This window comes from Dromiciops gliroides, chromosome 5, assembly GCF_019393635.1.
Source record: "Dromiciops gliroides isolate mDroGli1 chromosome 5, mDroGli1.pri, whole genome shotgun sequence".
Taxonomy (NCBI): domain Eukaryota; kingdom Metazoa; phylum Chordata; class Mammalia; order Microbiotheria; family Microbiotheriidae; genus Dromiciops; species Dromiciops gliroides.
The window spans coordinates 92,076,522-92,094,488 of NC_057865.1; the positions used below are offsets into that span (position 1 = coordinate 92,076,522).

Below are 17,967 nucleotides of genomic sequence, written 5' to 3' on the forward strand. Positions count from 1 at the left end.
ACATATTTAAAACATCTTTAGGCTGACAAAGATGAAGAAAGGCTCAACACGTGATCTTTAGGAAAATTACACCAAAACTATCAAGTGTTCATCCTCTTCTAAATAGGACATCTCTTAAACTTTTGTCACAGTGAAGCTCCTACCCTTAAGTTTCAAAGAAGAATTTTAAGGTTCAAGAATTTAAACCAGCCAGGAAAGATTATAGAAGCCATGAAGACTAGGACAGGTATGAGTAGGCAAGGGCTGAATGTGGCAAGAGCCAGGAAGTCTGATTTATCCTTTCAGTTGGAAAAACGCAGCTCAACTATCGATACCAGAAATACTTTTAAAGGCCACAAGATGAAAGTACTCCACAAAGGGAGACAATGCCATTTTGTGCAAATTTTAGATAGGAATTTAAAATCTTTGTGACCTTAAATTCTGGCAGTTTTACCCCTTTTCAAAAACTTAACTTTAAGAGGAGCTATTTCCCCCCAAAGAGCAAGGTTAGAGCTTTGCTTCTCAGAGCATTATTGCCAACATTAAGGCTATTTCTGTATTTTCTTTCCCTTTCTCCAAACAGGGAAAATACCAATGATAGATATATAGAGATACACACACACACACATATACACACACATGTACATATATATATGTGTGTGTGTGTATGTACATATCTATACATATACACATACACACACACATATCTCCCTGTCTGTGGCTTTCCTATTTGTGAACTTAAGAACCCAGCTTTTAATCTGCTTCTGATGCCCTACCTTCTTGCCCCTAGTCTACTATTTATATTTATTACTATTAATTGAATAGAGCACTGGTAGCACAATAGATAGGGTGTCAAGCCTGGAGTCAGGAAGACCTGAGTTCAAGTCCAGCCTCAGATGCTTACTAGCTGTGTGACCCTGGGCAATTCGATTAACTCTGCCTCAGTTTCCTCATCGGTAAAATGAACTGGAGAAGGAAACGACAAATTACTCCCGTATTTTTGCCAAGAAAACCCCAAATAGGGTTCCAAAGAGTTGGACATGACTGAATAACAACACTGAACAAGGGGGCAGCTAGGCGGTACAGTGGATAAAGCACCGGCCCTGGATTCAGGGGTACCTGAGTTCAAATCCGGCCTCAGACACTTGACACTTACCAGCTGTGTGACCCTGGGCAAGTCACTTAACCCCCATTGCCCCGCAAAAAACAAAAAAAAACCCAAAAAAACCCTCAATAACAACACTGAACAGAGCTGTGTTCCCTATTCTTATTTTTTAAAGTAAGTTGATGGGACAGTTTTATGTATTCAATTTTTAAAAACAACCAAAGTTGTTTTTTATTTATGGAATTATAGGGATGTTAGCTCCTCATTCACGGATCAGTGGTTCTCAACAAATAAGTTTTCTGAGCCCTGTGTGATAGGTATAATTTCATAATATATTCCATTAAGTAGTCTTCTTTTTGTCCATTTCAGTTTTCGCCTTTTTTTTTTCGGTCAAGAAAAATTAAGTTCCTAAAGGGCCAATAATACTTTAGCCTTCAGTGATTTTCCACCCATCATAATGTTTTCAGAAAAAATTACATTGGTGAATTCTGATTGAGGGTGTTCCACTAATGCTACAGTTATAGGAAAATGTATTTTTAGTGTTGAACATTAAATAGTGGAGAAATTACTACATATGAACTACTCATATATTCAAGATGGGGTTTCCTTGATTTGCATTTAGATGGGAATTCCTTCAGCTTAGATCCAGAATTTTCCCTCACTCAATAGTCTTAGAAAAGCATTAATTTTTACTGGTGAAGTACCAATATACACTTGTACAACTGGAACACATCATAACACTAGGATGAATAGTGTTGTCTTCATGAGCAAAAGTTAGTAATCGAAATGTTCAAAAGGTTTAATACAAGCCTCCTTTGATATCTCTCCAAGAAGGCAGTGCACTCCCATCAACACCAGATTGTTCCAATATTTCTTGCAATGGTAACACAGTTTCAGACAAGCAGGTGTGCTGCAATGGCTTTTTTGTTTCTTTCTTCAGTATTTGTAGCTTAGTACACAATCCAAACAGCACTGCACATTTATATTTTGATAACAAGTGACAGCTGCTCGTCCTTAGGCGTGTTTATGTGTAGACATGAAAGTTAAAGCATATATTGCAATAAAGGTTATCTCTGCAGCCACATAGAGAAAAAAAAGCTAATATGATTTATGTATGTCAGCCAATGACTGTTCTGTGAATTAACCTAGGGATCAAGTTTCCTACCTTTTTGACTCCATCTGGGTTGACCCATTATAATGAATAAATATAGGCTGTCTCGTTAAATATCTCTAAACCAGCACTTAGCACAGTGCCTGGCACGTAGTAGGCACTTAATAAATGCTTATTGTTTAATCTCTTCTGTTTGCTTCATTTCCTTTGCGTTTATTTTTTAAATCACACATCATATGCATCTGAAAAGGTCCTCAGTTTACTTTTTTATTTACACATTTGTTCACTGGGATGGTCACTAAATAATAGGTCTCATTTTCACAAAGTTCCCAGGATTGAGTAGTTATACAGCATTTAATTATCACTTCATACCACTCAAAATTATAGAATCAGAATGCTCAGTCTAACACAGTAAACTGAAAAAAATTATACAAGACTTTACCACTAAGATACTAATAGCCCAGAGTCGATTTCTAATGTCCCAAACACCCCCAAAAAGCAACGAATAAAGGCTGAAGTGCTTACTAAGAGCTTAAGCACTTTAACTGAGGTGCTTATGGGACACTCCTATGAAACCTGCACCCCAAGAAGCCTCACCTTTCTGAGCTATTTTTAGTTTTTCAAACATCCCTAACCCTTGTCTCCTCCAATGAGTTTATTATTTGGATAACAGAAAGAAGAGAGTCAAAGGAGAGGTTTTTTTTCACCTCCTTAACACTCTGTTTTCCCCCATCCCCTCCATGCCCCATTGTTGTTGGGTTTTGACTCATAGAGGGCTGTTGTTGAGAGTTGCTAGATGCCAACATATTTGGCCACCCATACTTCAGAACACTGGGATTCTCGTGAGTTATCAGTGTGGTTATTTGTTCTATTGTTCCAATTAGAGGGAATAACCCTCTCTACCAGCCCCTTCTGGCATAGCTGAGAAAAAATAAGAACATATTCATTCATAATGTCCCAATATGCAAGGCCAAAGCTCACACACTACTCTCCATAGTGGGCAAAAGAAGGAAATAACCCAAATAAAGATTCCTTTATGTGATGAAGTCCTCAAAATAGAGACCAGGCCTTCCCAGCTAGAGTCCCTTGTTACCTCCATTGCTTCCAGAATACACTTATAAAATGCCCACCCATTGGTCAGGCAAGGTACAATGTGTTTCATTCTTCTACCCAGAGGAAGCCTGACAATAAAAGAAAACCTAATTTTCTTTACCACTCCCCAAGCATAAATTATCAGACCTGGATGAGTATAGTTATTACTAGTCATTTACTATATGCATTAATGTGACATGCTACTACCTTAGCCATGCTGGGATATTTATTATTCAGTACAATGAGGTCTGCACACCAGCAAAGAACAACTCTAGCATATGATGAACACCTTACAACCAATGTGAATAACTGTCATCTTTATTTTAAGGTGGTAGAAGCAAACAAAGGGATTTTAAAAGCTGCCTCTGAGCCCTTATCTCCAAGGACTGATGGCTCATCTTGACACCCACCATTTCCAGAATTGCAATTTACATTCCATAGACTTTTAATGTAAGAGAACAAAGTTAATTCTTGATTATCCTGAGAAATGTAGGGCAGAGGCAAAAGGGGTGATGGGGAGTCCTTGTAGAGAGCAAAAACACAAATAAGAAAGGAGACCCATTCAAAAATACTATTAGATTAAATAGTCTATTTAAAAGTAGGCCACCTTGCACAAAATGTAAGTATTTTGAGCTACAAATACATACATAATTAGTATATTTACCTTCAATAAACAAACACAAAACAAGGTAATAAGTCAATTTCGGCTCTAATAGGACTGCAACAGATTCTAAACATCCTAGAACTGAGCAGGAAGGGACCCCTGAAATCATTTAGTCCAAACCTTTCATTTTACAGATGAGAAAACTGGGGCCTGGACTTATTTATTGGTCAAAAAATTGGTAACTGTTACTCGTTCCATTGACTCATTTTCCTTTTTCCTTATTGTTGTACGTAGTCGGTGAAGGACTAGTTTGTCAGTCATCAGCGAGTCCTCTTGCTGCTCCAAATAGTCCAGCAGGATTTCCACATAGTTTAATGCAGCACTGTGACTAATGTGACCCTCCGGAATTAGTTCCTGCTCCTCTCCTTCACTTTCATTCAGTTCAACTTTGATTTCTTCGGCTCTTGTTATCATCTCATTGTCGTCCAATAACTGGTTGCCAACTTCATGGTAATTGATCCCCTGCCTTTGTTCCACATGTGCAGCACGGCTCTTTTTGGGACTTCTGGACTGCTGCTGCCCATCTCCAAGTAAACTGGCTGATGGAATCCCTTCTTCATCTGGGTCAGAAATAATTTTGCGCCATGATCGTATGATTGTAACTGGCTTCACTAAGTTCCATGCTCTAATCGCTTGAGTGATAGCATCCTGAGCTGTCAGATTCGTCCCAAAGGATTTTATGTCATGCCCCTCTTGCACATGCTTTCTTAATAATCCTGTTCTGTAATGTCGCTTCATACATGCTATCACGCCCTGGTCCATAGGCTGGATTAGAGCAGCCACGTTTGGGGGCAAGTATTTCACAAAAATGTTGCCATCCTCAGATTTCAGAAGACCTTCATTGGGTTTGGAGGGGGCATAATCTAGAAGTAGCACAGCTCTTTCTGGAAGGCCTTTAGATCGTAAGTGCTCACGGACCTGAGGAACAAATTTCTTATCAAACCATTCTTTGAAAATTGTGCAGTCCATCCAAGCTTCTTTGTGGTTAAAACAATCAACTGGCATATTTAATGGATTAGCTTCTCGAAGCAAATGCAGATGCTCAGCTTTTCCAACCACACACAGTCTCAGTTTGTGAGAACCAGTTGCATTTACACAACACAACACAGTTAATCTCTCTCTATTGAGTTTGTGACTTGGAATAGGATGTTCATTCTCAAAAGCCAATGTCCTTGCTGGTAAGGATTTCCAGTAAAGCCCAGTTTCATCAGCGTTGTATATCTGCTCTGGCTGCAACCTTTCACTGTCTGTAAATTCTTCAAAATCTTCACGAAAATCAGCAGCAGCTGACTGATCACCATTTGATTTCTCACCTTGGTAATTTAGCTCTCTAATCCCATGTCTCTGCTTAAACCTAGTAAGCCAACCAGTAGAGGCATTAAAGTCCCCTTCCATTCCTAATGCATTAAAAAAAGCCTTTGCTTGTTTTGCACAAATTATCCCAGACACTGGAGTCCCTTCAGCTCTCTGCTGATTAAACCATTCCAACATCGCTCTATCCAGCTCCTTGTAAGTAGACTGCTTCATGGACTTGCGTCTGGCCAGAAGTGTTGCAGAGCCCGAGCTAGTTGCGTATGAAAGTAGCTGTGCTTTTCTTTTTTTTAAGTCACGAACAGTCTGTTCACCAATTCCATACATGATGGAAAGTTGCCTTGTGTTACCACCTTTTTCCAGTTTTTCAATGATTTCCAGCTTTTCCTGGATCGTAAGCACAACTCGTTTACGCTTCATCGCTGCCATGGTCAAAGATGGTCTATGTACAGCACTGGAAAAAAAAAGGAGAATCATAGTCCTCTGGCCTAGAGCAATAAACAACACACACACAGATCTGGCATTATGGCATAGATTTTATTTTTTTAACGGTAAAATTAGCAACTTTGATAGTCTGTCCACAGATAATTCTTATTTTATATGGTACTCTATCAGATTTCAATGCTCTTAAGAAGGAAAAAGACAAAAACCCAGGACTGGCTCATGGCTTGCTTGCCTGCACTGGTCTCTCCTCTTCTACCCAGAAGTTGGTGCAAAGGCTGGTGGGAGTTAAGACTGCCTCCCGATGTATCTTCTTTTGGAGCTCTTCAAGGGTATAAACTAATACATTTGTCTTCTTTTCTAAAGGAGGATGCCCAAGGAAATAACAACTGCTAGTCACTTCGTGTTACTGTAGACAATAAAGTTGCAATTCTCTGTCTACTTATTTCCTGAGCAATACCCAAATGACTCAAGTCAGTCTTTTCCTCTTCAAATACTAGTGTTGAAAAGGCAGGGCCATTTTTTTACCATTAAAGTAGTAGTATCCTATTATAATATGATTTGCTTTTATACTGATTTGTATGTATAGTGGACAGGTGCTAGACTGAAGTCATGAAGTAGAGCTGGCTTCAAATCCTGCCTGTGACATTTAACTGCCTATCTGTGATCATAGACAAGTCACTTACCTAAGTCTCAGTTTCTTTATCTGTAAAATGGGGGTAGTAATACAAGCAACAGACCTCAAAGGTTCTGTTGTAAAATTAAAATAAAATGCACATAATGTACTTTGTAAACCTTAAAGCACTATATAAAATGTCAAATATTATTTTTAATATGCCTCAAAAGGTAACCATATAGCATAAAACACTAATACAATAAGTTCCTATGATCCATGCCTTAATTCAGTGTCCTAGCATGAGAACTATAAAAAGGTTCCCATTGTATACTCCCTTGAACATATCTTAGCTTAACATATCAACTCAAATGTACCCAGGGTCTATGATGGACAAAATGTTTAATTCTCCAATAAACTGAATATAAGATGGAGGATTTTAAGGGATTTTTTAAAAATCAAGATTCTAATATGAAACTCAGTTTCTTGATTTCAATGGTGAGAATTTTCCACTGTAAAGAATATTATTTATGGTCTAAAATCAAGGGTAGTTACTTTTACATGGTAGTTACTATAACTTACATTTCTATAGTCATTTAAGCATTAGAAAGCACTTTGCTTGCAATTGTCCTGTGAGAGAAGCAACACTTTATAAATGAAGAAAGAAGGCTTTGAGAAGACAAGGGACTTAATAATGATCACCCAAGAAGTTGTGTAGTGACAGCTATTAAGTCATGTAAAATACATTAGTATTCTGATGCATGTTTTTAAGCTCTGATAGAATATTAAGGGACCAAGAAAAGTCTTTCTGCATTAGAACTGTTCATGCCTAAAACCTAACCCTTCCAGGAAGCGCTTCAACTCAGGCTCTACAATAAAATGGAGATAATTCTACTCTGCATTAAACTGAGGTTCTCTGATTACCTACGTATTTTTTTGTCTGCCCCTCCCCCAGACTCATCCCTCCTTTTCACAGATAACAGTGATAATAATAGCTGGCACTTACACAGCTCTCTAAAGTTTGCCAAGCATTTCACATATGTTATCTTGTTTGATAACTCTGAGTTGTCATTAGTTCAGTAATGATTATTATCTTTCTTTTAAAGCCTAAAAGGACTCAGTATTGTCAGGTTGCATTTTAGTTGTTTTTTTTTAAACAACTTTTGCTGAAAAGCTCTTTTACTACATAATAGAACCACAGTATCTCAGAGTAGAAAGGAGGCCGTCTATTCCAAATTTTTGCTAGGCAGGGATCCCTTCTATAGCATCCAACAAGTGGTTACCCAGTTTACACTTCAAGATCTTCATAAGTCCCTACCTCCCAAGGCTGCCATTCTACTCTATTTTTCTGTTTTTCTCATATAGGATATATGTATTATCCTACCTGTGTTCTCAATTAATTAACTTTGAGAATCACTAAATATTGCTGTTAATATTAAACAACATGAAATTACTGTTGTGAACACCATGATACCTCACTGCTCTGAGTCAAGGGTAGTAAGGGGTTAAATAGAATAACAATCTTTGATTCCGGGACAATAGAGTATTTAAATAGCTTTTTAATTGGCTATAAAAAAGGCACAAACTGTGGTTAAGGCCATTAAAAATAAGCAACACAATCAAAAGAAATCTGATTGCTGCACTGCATTCTTTTCAGCAAAGTTATAAAGCAGAACTGTTTAACAGTTAAAAAACACAATCTTGATTTTTTTATAAGAAAAAAAAAACCGAGTTAAGAAAAAGCAGGTGACAAAAGGCATAGATAACAAGGTTCCTTGAAAAAGCTTTTGAATCTTATTTACATTCACGTTTTTTACTGCTTTTGTTATCCTGTGGACCTCCTTTTACTGGCTTTCCTTTCCTTCCATAAAGACTTCAATGGCTATATTTAAGGGCTTCCTCACATCAGTAACTTGGTCATATGCATCTATTTTTAACTGGTTATTACTCACATTAAAAAAAAAAAACACTTTCAACCGAAATCCTTCTACAGAAAGACTAAACTCAGATTTGCCTTTTCAAAATAACATGGGGGGGCAGCTAGGTGGCGCAGTGGATAGAGCACCGGTCCTGGAGTCAGGACGACCTGAGTTCAATTCTGGCCTCAGATACTTAACACTTACTAGCTGTGTGACCCTAGGCAAGTCACAACCCCAATTGCCTGCCCCCCCCAATCTCAAAATAATATGGAAACTATGGGTTTCTACTGCCTAAAACTACCATTAGATTTGGGGGGGGGGGGGTGGAGCAATGTGGGTTAAGTGACTTGCCCAGGGCCACACAGTGAGTGTCAAGTGTCTGAGGGCAGATTTGAACTCAGGTCCTCCTGAATCCAGGGCTGGGGCTTTATCTACTGCATCACCTAAGCTGCCCCACCATTAGATATTTTTAAGGGGCATCTCCATGGTATTCAATTTATATTAAACCCTAGGATATATAAATAATTGTTCTTTAAGATTAAAATTAAATCTAATTCACAGCTTTGTCATTCTACTGAAACTATTCTGAGGTCTTCTCTGGCTTTTTTTTCTTCTTTTTTTCTAATTCTCATCATCACCTTCAGAAACCCTCTGCCACACTCAAGCCTGCAGACTATTCTCTCCTTTGCTGGCTCGGGACACCAGTCTTGATGATTCTAACCCCCTTTCGTTGGCTCCTCTTCTTCCTTGCCTAACATTAACCAAGGACTTATGCTCTACTTTTCCCCCATGTCATCAGAGTCAAAAATCTCCATTTCAACTATCAGCTTTAAATTGAGAGGAGATACATATAAAACTCCAGTGCTGACTCCATCTCTCCAATCCTTTACAAGACTTTTCTCCAGCATATCCCATCAATGGTTTTGTTTAGTTTTATTTTTTAAATCAGCACTGCCACTTCAGTGTAGAAAGCTCCCAGTGAGAAACTTCCTGTACTAATAAAGATAAGAAACTTCCCTACAACTTGTCTTAGAGAATTCCCTGGGGACATTCTATTAAACAATTCCACCAGAGTCACCCAACCAGTATATGTCAGAAGCAGAACTGGAACTCGGGTCTTCCTGACTCCAGCTTTGCAGCCACTACAAGCCCACTCTACCCAGTGCTCCCCAGAAGGGTCGAAATGTTGCAAACTGAGCTCTCCCATTACCACCAAGAGCAATACTTGAATCATTTCCCTCATTAGCAGAATTACCAGATCCTGGTCCCTGGGCTTCACAAGTCAACTTCGACTCTTCTTGCTCCTCCACTTTCTCTATTGAATCTGATACCAAATCTCTCTCCAACTTTGTTCTGACAAAATCCTTCCAATTTACTCATTTTATTCCCATGGGCACCACCCATCACCACTCATAACAGTTTAAATGGTCTCTACAGAATAACTAATAACAACTTTCCTAACATCTTTGCCTCTATCAGACACCTATTTCCTTCCATATAAGATTGATCTACAGATTCCTTAGTGGGGTTTCCTAGACTTCATACAACTCAATCATGTCCTAAATCTCACTTTTACAGTAATCAACTACAGTACTTCCTTCCACTCATCGAGTTCATCTGCTTGCTCTGAGCACGTAATTTATAAAAACACATTTTCTTACTCTTCATATAAAATGCTCCTCTCCATCTCTACCAGTTGACGCCCATCCCTCACTTTCTTCAAATCCATCTTATTATACCTATTCCAGAAAGCACTCTCCAAATGACTACAGCTGACAGTTCAAGCCTCTACTCGGAGCATTGTCAGTATATATAGTACAAAGTTCATGCTGTATTCTTTTACTGCATCACGTTAAACTGCTCTATAACTATACCTGTAGGTTGTTTCATAGGCAGAGATTTGGTCTCCCTGAGACTGTACATTCCTTGAGGGTAGCAGCCATGTCTGATATTTGTTATGTTCCTGAGTATCTGTGTAGAAGGGTTTTAGCACAGAGAATGGCTTAATTTGTCTTGCTAACAAGAAAGTTACAGCTTCTTTTTTTTTTTTTTTAGTGAGGCAATGGGGGTTAAGTGACTTGCCCAGGGTCACACAGCTAGTAACTGTGAAATGTCTGAGGCCAGGTTTGAACTCAGGTACTCCTGACTCCAGGGCCGGTGCTCTATCCACTGCACCACCTAGCTGCCCCCAGTTACAGCTTCTTTTAAGCCAGAAAGTATCATCCTGCATACAAGATGGAGTCCATAGTTAAGAGAGCAAAGTAAAGTGTTTCTCAAGCCCAGAAAGGGAATTTAGAGCTATAGCTTGAATGACAGGGTCATGCTTGCCTCTTCTTAAGTGATGTCTGTCCTCTTACTACCAAGAGTAAACACCTACCAATCCCTTGCCAATCACACTGTGTTCTTAAGAATGTCATATATTAACTAGAACACAACTAATAAAAAAAACAAAATGGGCTCATCTAATTTAATCCATTTTCTCCACTTTTTTTATTTACCTGTCACTTCCTTAGAAACAGGTTTTCAGGAACTTGCTGAGGTGTAGGAACAGGTTGCCACTCTGTCTGAAAATCTACTGCAGGATAATTGCCTATTATAAAGAGATTACAACAAGTTTTAAAAGAAAGGCTTTTCTTTTTCAGGCATTTAAAATGGTAACTTGGAAGGGAAGCAAAGTGAAGGCCACGTCATTTTCCCCAATTATTATGGTAAAGATAAAAGTGTTCATTAGCACAATACATTTTTAATTCTGGGAATCTGACAAGGGAGCATTTTCCATAGTATCATCAATAAGGATTACTGACTTTTTTTCACAGTGGTAGAAGCTGAGTTCTTTGGGTGGTGATGAGAAGAGGCAGTGTGGTTCAGTGGAAAGAATAATTAACTGCAGATCAGAGGGACCCGGGTTTAAATCCCACCTTGGTCATTTACTGCTTATGTGACCCTTGGGTAAGTCCCTTCAGCTGTCTGAGCCTCACGTTTCTAAAAAAGATGAAGGTGGCTTAGATGACCTCTAAGGACCCTTCCAGCTCTATCTCTGTGATCTTGGGGCAGGACTTTTGACAGTTCATACCATGAATTAACCCACCACTCTTGAGTTCTTGCTTGGATCAAGGCATTGCTTTATTCTTACCACTACAGGCATAGAGTCTGAATGTTTTGAAGACTTTCTCCTGGAGTCAGGACAGGGCTAAACTTTTTATAATCTTTTGAGAATATTCAGAAGAGGGTGATGTAAATCTGGAAGATAAATGAAGCTATAAAAAGTGAGAAGATATATACAAAGTAGAGTCAAGGAGGCTCAACAGGTGGGTAAGGTAGAGGGGTTGAGACAGTCTGAGATAATTGATTATAACATGTGGAGCAAGTGCCTTCCAGTGCTATACATAAAAACTGTACCAAAGGTGAAAGTACTTTTTTATATGGTCTTTCAGGATGGCAATACCTATAGTCTACTTCTGCAGTAAAGCTCTATACTAAAAAAAAAAAAAAGAAGAAGAAGAAGACAGGCCTCGAATTCTAGTTCTACACTATTATCAATTGAAGAGAAATCATGAGTTGGTAACTTTGCCATAGACTACTAAAACCAGACAGCTTGCTGCCAGCCATTTTTTAAGGCATTCATAGTGCTACTATGCAAAGTTCTCAATGCTTTATGGGTAAGTAGTTAGTTTCAATTTGACTGTTAGTAGTAATGGAGAAAGGGGGATATAAGTGAAATGTGATATTCAACAAATTTTATTTAAATTACTACGGTTCAACTTCTTAGCCAGTAAGACTCTAAATCAAGCATTTATTTAAGCAAGAGTTCTTAAACTTGGGGAAGAGTTCTTAACCTTAGGGCCCAGGTATTTTTTTTTTAATTTGTTAATTGTATTTAGACTAATTGGCTCCCTTTGTAATCTTATATATTTTTAAAGTCTTTAAAAACATTATTCTGATAAGTCTATGGGCTTCACTAGACTGCTAAAGGGGACTAGGAACACCAACAGATTAGAATCCCCTATCTAAAGGGATTTGCTAATGAGAACACCTTTCCTTTGTGAACTAGCGTGATTTCACCTCCTTCCTTTTTACATTTCCACCATCTGGAGGATGTCTAACTGAGCCAATGAAACAGTCCAAGAGATGGCAGCAGGAAGGAGAAGCACCTCGATATTTTATACACTGGATAAGTAGCCTCTAAATAATTTAGAGATGATTGTACTTGCTTGCATCAGCTAGTTTAAAAATTTTTTCTTTAAGCTTAAGTAAAAAGTTGTACTCTTGTGTTTGCATAAAGTCTTAAAATAATTTTTTTTTACTAAATTTGCTGCCTCTTAACTTTCAAACCCCTTCCCACACTTTATAATACAGCATTTTGCTATGTTGGAATACAGTTGATTCTCCAACTCTTTTAACAACCAAAAAATCATCACATGTGTAGCTTCCATGGCTAATTATGCCTTAGAGTTCCCTGATGGAATAATAACCTGATTATCATTTTTAGTCATTTCCACCCATGCCTTTAGTCTCAGGTTTATTCGACCCGACTCTCACCATTTCTCCACAATCCAGTAAAACCAGACTTTTGTTGTATAAGCTACCGAAGAGACACACTGGATTTGGAGTCACAATACCTGAGCTCTGCTACTTATTACCTGTATGACCTTGGGCAATTCATAATCTCTTTGAGCTTGAGTTTCCTCTGGAAAAAGAAAAGGTTAGACCGCATGACCTCTGAGGTCCCTCCCCAGAGGCTGTCATTATGTGAACCAGGCTTCTTCATCCCTTCCATCAGAGCAGAGGGTTTATCTTGGAATGGACTATATATGAGGCAAGTTCTGTTAGTTCCCCTCATAGAGCTTGGTATCTCCCTGTCACATTGATTTTCTCCAGTTGTCTGAGGGGATTTCTTTCTGATATCCAGGGGTGTGTTTCAGTTGTATTTCAACAGCAAACCTAACCTTTAGCATATAAGTCATTTCTGTAGAAACATTTCAAATATGACTGGGGGGCAGCTAGATGGGGCAGTGAATAAAGCACCGGCCCTGGATTCAGGAGGACCTGAGTTCAAATCCGACCTCAGACATTTAACACTTACTAGCTGTGTGACCCTGGGCAAGTCACTTAACCCCAACTGCCTCACCAAAAAAAAAATAAATAAATAAAATAAAATAAAATATGACTGCTCTGGAGGAACTTTTACAATCAACAAACAAAAAAAAACAGATTGGAAACGCATCTCTTCTTTTGTGTCTATAAACTTTAAAGAGATATAGTATAAACATTTCAGCTATTAGTCTTCTTTTCACTGTACTCCTTTTCTGAAAGGAAGGCATAAGGAGCCAAGAAATGGGTAAACTATGGGCTGAGGAAACTTCCTCCTATTCATTCAATTCCACTGGTTTCTTTACTTCCAGGATCAAATGTAGCATCCTCTTTGGCTTTTAATCCCCTTCATAACCTGACTCCTTCCTACTTTTCCAGTCTTCTCATACCTTACTCCTCACTCCATAACTCTGCTGCAGTGACACTAGCATCCTTTCTGTTTCTTGAACAACACAATTCCACCACTCCTTCTCCAGACTGCAAACTCTATCCCCACTCTCCTCATCTCTGGCCTCTTGGTTTCTTTGGATTCTTTCAGGTCTTAGCTAAAATCTCATCTTCTGCAAGAAAGACGGCTCTCCCAATTTTCCTTAACCTTAGTGCTTTCCCTCTCAGACTGCTCCAATTTATCTTGTATATATCCTGTTTAGGTGTTGTCTGCCTCTTAGGTTGGTGAACTCTTTGAGAGCAGGCACAGTACTTGGCACATAGTAGGCACTTAATAGCCAGTTGACTTATTGACTCAGAAAGAGAGAAGGAAAAAAAATGCTCTTAATGTCTTAAGGAACTGTAAGATCTGGTTCATTTACCACCCCCCCCCATTACTCTTCCCTTCTCTCCCCCACCCCAGAAATGGCTGAGGGCTGCAGAGAGAGACAGGGAACAGTGACAGCTCCTCGAATCAGGGTGACAGGGCCCCTGGATTCAGCAAAGGAGACAAGATATGGTGCCCACGGGCGAGAAATGGGCAGGTTACACACAAGAGGTCTTCTGCTGGGGTAGTCTGCCTCTCTTTTTCCTTGCCCGTCTCAGCTTTTCCAGCCACTCAGATGCAGCAGCATCGATGCCTGCCAACTCCACTTGGCCTCAAATCCTGCAGATGCAGGGTAACAGGCGTGGCCTGGACAGATTTAGATTTGTTAGGGAGACTAAGGCTTGGGCCCACTTTGAAACTCCAGGTCCCAAGAGGCCTCGTCAAACCCTATGGATCTGGTCCCCGTGGGACCTGGGGGCGGGGGGAGTGGAAGGTCACAGGCTGGGTAAAAAAGGGGAGTGGGATGAAGTGCGGGGCAGGGTGGGAGGGCTCAGTTCAGAGGGCTCACAGCATGGTCAGTTCTGGGAGGAAATATAGGGTTGGCGGGGAAGGAAATTTAGGGTGGGTTAGGGCAGTGGAGTTTGGGGTGTCCTTTCCAAAGAAATGGTAGAAAATGCAGCAGCCTTACCCCCCCCAAGTCCCCAGCTCTGACAGCATTAACCAACCCCTCCCTTCCCAAGGCCTCCCTACTACCCCATCACTGTAACCTCCAGCCCTCCCTCCTTTCAAATGGTTTGGGCCGATACCAGGGGAGCTGAAACCTACCGGACCGTACCACCCGCGGGCGACAGGGAAGAGAGGGGGAGCAGTGGTAAGAAAGGGGCTCTGGCTCGCTCGCTCTCCCTCCTACGACAGCGCCAGCTCCTGCCTGCCCAAGGAGGAGGGGTTGCGGAAGGACCGGCCGAACGGAAGAGGCCAACGCGGAGACGCGGTCCGACCAAGTCAGCACGGCCCCCTGCCACGGCCCTTCCTCCGCCTTCTCTCCACCTCCACCCCCCCAACCCACTCACCCAAACATAGTCCCGCCCACTCCCCCACTTTCACTCTCACCGTCTCCCTCCTCCCCCCCCCATGGGTAGCTACCAAAAGCACGGGGTGGGAGGGGGGCAGGCTGAGCCCACTGCAGCAAAACGGACCGTTCCACCCGGGGGAGAACGGGGGGAGCGGAGGAGGGAGGGGAGCAAGGCAGAAGCCCCGGGGAGCGGGGGGGAAGTTGGGGAGGAAAGGGGTGTGAAGTCTCCGTTGGTGGCCCCGGGTACCTGCGGCGGCGCGGAGCGACCCTTAGAGCTCCGGGGGGGCGGGGTTCCCCGCGGTGAGGAGACCCGGCGGCGACACCCGGAGGAGGCTCGCGGAGGGGAGGAGGGAGGTGGACTGTCCGGAAAGGGGGCGGGTCCCCAGAGCCCCCCTCCCGCGGCGGCGGCGGCGGCGGCAGCGGCAACAGCGGCAACAGCGGCGCCGCGCCGCGCTGGAGAGCCTGGCCGGGAGGTGCCGCCGGTTCCCCGGCTCCGCCCTCAGGGGGCGGGGGCGGGGCCCGGGGGCGGGGCTCGGGGGAGGACCCGAGCCCCGGAGCCCCTCCCCTGACCCGGCCCCGGCGGGTGAGACCGGAGAAATCGAGCCCTGTCAGGCCGAGCCCCGGCCGCGGCCCTCCCCCGCCACCCCCTCCCCGCCGCCCAGCCCACCTCGAGTCCCCGCCGGGCGGCCGCGGCAGGTCCCCGGGACTTCCTCCAGCCTGGGTCTGAATGCTGATCCTTCTTCTCCTCTCTCCCCTCCTCCTCCTCCTCCTCAGGCGGCTGTAGCAGCGGCCGCGGCGGCAGCAGCAGTTGCAGCAGCAGCAGCCCCAGGAACCGCTGAAGCCGGCATGCTGGAGAAATTAGAGTTAGAAGAGGAAGGTGAGTGAGCGGGCGAGCGAGTGTGTGCGGCTCCCGACCAACTCCCGCCCTTTCCCCCACCCTCCCTCCCCTCCGCGGTCGGGGGGCTTTTCATTCCTCCGGGGGATTGTGGTCCTCTCCGACACCCGCGGATGCTGGGCGAGCCGCCGGGGCTGAGGTTGCAACTTCACCCCGGGGTCCTCCCGCCCCCCCGCGCCGCCTTCCTTCCTCCCTCCCTCCCCTCGTGAGGATGGCTGAGAAGGCGAGGCGGAGAAGGGGGCTGCTGCCGGGCTTCGAACCGCCGACGCCGGTGTGGAAACGAGAGAGGGGATGCGGTGGGGGCGGGGGGCCGAGGGGAGCTACCCCACCCCGCCCTTCCCCCTCCCTGGGCAGAACGCCCGCCGGTCCAGGGATGCCCGGGAGCTCGCTCATCACCTTGAACCCCTCGCTGGCCAACTCTGCCGCTGTTGGGCGATGCTGCCTCCTCCGGGGGGTGCCCGGGAATCTGGGGATGGAGAGGGCACAAGTATGGGAGAGAGCGATGCCGGCGGGGGCAATAGCCCTCGTCTTTCTAACCGGGGAGATCAACACTGGCCAATTTTCAGGAGCTGGGAGGAGGGGTGGTGGTGATGAGCGATCCGGCCACCTCAAGCCAAGTGCTTTCGGTAGGTCCTTTTGTCCTTTACTGCCGGAACAACTCAAATGATGACTAGATACCGTGCAGTTCGTTTCTGTATATGTCGTCATTTAATACTTAGGTGTCCTCGCCCTAGCTTTTTAAAGCTCATACCTATAAATACACCGAGCTGTTAGGTTACCTTATTTGTGATAATACAACCCGTGGGTTGACCCCTCCCCTTTTAAAGAGGAAAATTCTCTAAGGGAAAAAACCGTAGTGTCTTCGTACTGAATTGTTTTCTAGTTTACTTGACTCAACCCCCGCCCTATTGCTTCTCCACATATTACTCATTTTTCCTTTATTTTGACCTAACCTCCAAAACAGTTCCTTGGATCTTTTGCTGAACCTGTCAGGATTCAAAAAGAATGAGCTCTTATTCTGTTAAAAACTAGTTCTTATTACTGAGCATGAAAGGATCAGAGTTGGACAGCATTTTTTTTAAAGTCTGGGCATCGTTTTTAATATCATGGCTTTATACAAAAAAAAATCTTGACAGTATGGGAAATTAAAACTAATATTATTCTTCCATTATAAATATATTCTATATGGGGTTTATATTTTCTCCCCAAAAGCTAATATACTGAAGCCCTGAAACAAAGAATGTGCCAGCCATGTGGATGCTGTCTCGGTGCCAACTTTACTTTGATCCTGTTCATTCACTGTCAGATGATTAAGTAAACTACACATTTTATTAGCCTTATGATATTAAGCAGATCCCTGCTTTTGTTTTTTCTTCTGGTTTTAGCCACATTGCAGCAATTCCACTGACGTATCTCACTGAGTATTGTTTTATAATAAGGGATCATAAAATTTGAATTTCTTTATTTGGTGTCTTCAATGGGTTGAAATAGCATAGTATTCTTTTTTGTTTTTTTGTTTTTACTATAACTTGATTATTACATCCCGCTGAAAAATAAGCTGGCATTTTCAATATGAAGAGTAAAATGTCTTTATATAGCATATTGCCACAGCATAGATTTAATCATACTTCAAGTCAAATTGTGACCCCTGTGTGTAGAATGATGTATAGCTTAGTCTCTCTCGCTAGGGCTCTATAAAGCCAAAACAAGAGTTACCTTTGTTCCCTGTGTCATAATCTGCATCCTCTATATTTTTTGTTTTCAGAGTATCGAAGGGAGAGAGAGAAAAATAGAGAAACATTTTAGTTAAGAGCACCATTAATTATTGTACCAAATACACAGGCCTCTTGAGATTGTTGTTTGTTTTTTGCTAAAGAATACACAACCAATTTAACCAGTCAGGATCTTCCTAAACTCTAA

General features: G+C 42.3%; 2 protein-coding genes across 22 annotated transcripts in view; one reads left to right on the top strand and one right to left on the bottom strand.

Annotated features, from left to right (window-relative positions):
* The window catches only part of PRKAG2 (protein kinase AMP-activated non-catalytic subunit gamma 2), a 492,650-nt gene that overhangs the window by 357,781 nt on the left and 116,902 nt on the right, over positions 1–17,967 (top strand). For 11 of the 13 annotated variants that reach the window (XR_006353276.1, XM_043966985.1, XM_043966987.1 and 8 more), the window contains one exon: positions 15,927–16,029. Coding sequence is in view for 12 of the 13 variants with exons in the window: in XM_043966985.1 (XP_043822920.1) it covers positions 15,927–16,029 (103 nt within the window). In the remaining variant the exon portion in view is untranslated. Of the gene's footprint in view, positions 1–15,341; positions 15,453–15,926; positions 16,030–16,483; positions 16,674–17,967 lie in introns of those variants that run through there. The other 2 variants (XM_043966992.1, XM_043966991.1) reach the window with 2 other exon arrangements.
* On the bottom strand, positions 1,945–16,577 carry LOC122728398 (jerky protein homolog-like). Of its 9 annotated transcripts, none has more exons than XM_043967002.1 (4): positions 16,444–16,577; positions 15,820–16,001; positions 10,734–10,825; positions 1,945–5,716 (listed from the first exon to the last, which is right to left on the bottom strand). In XM_043967002.1, exon 4 carries the CDS (start codon positions 5,689–5,691, stop codon positions 4,108–4,110), a length of 1,584 nt encoding a protein of 527 aa, XP_043822937.1. In that variant the 5' UTR covers positions 5,692–5,716; positions 10,734–10,825; positions 15,820–16,001; positions 16,444–16,577; the 3' UTR covers positions 1,945–4,107. The 9 variants fall into 9 exon arrangements, with proteins under 9 accessions (XP_043822937.1, XP_043822935.1, XP_043822929.1 ...); XM_043967000.1 differs by lacking the exons at positions 15,820–16,001; positions 16,444–16,577 and adding exons at positions 11,369–11,475; positions 15,400–15,606; XM_043966994.1 differs by lacking the exons at positions 15,820–16,001; positions 16,444–16,577 and adding exons at positions 14,906–15,008; positions 15,400–15,606.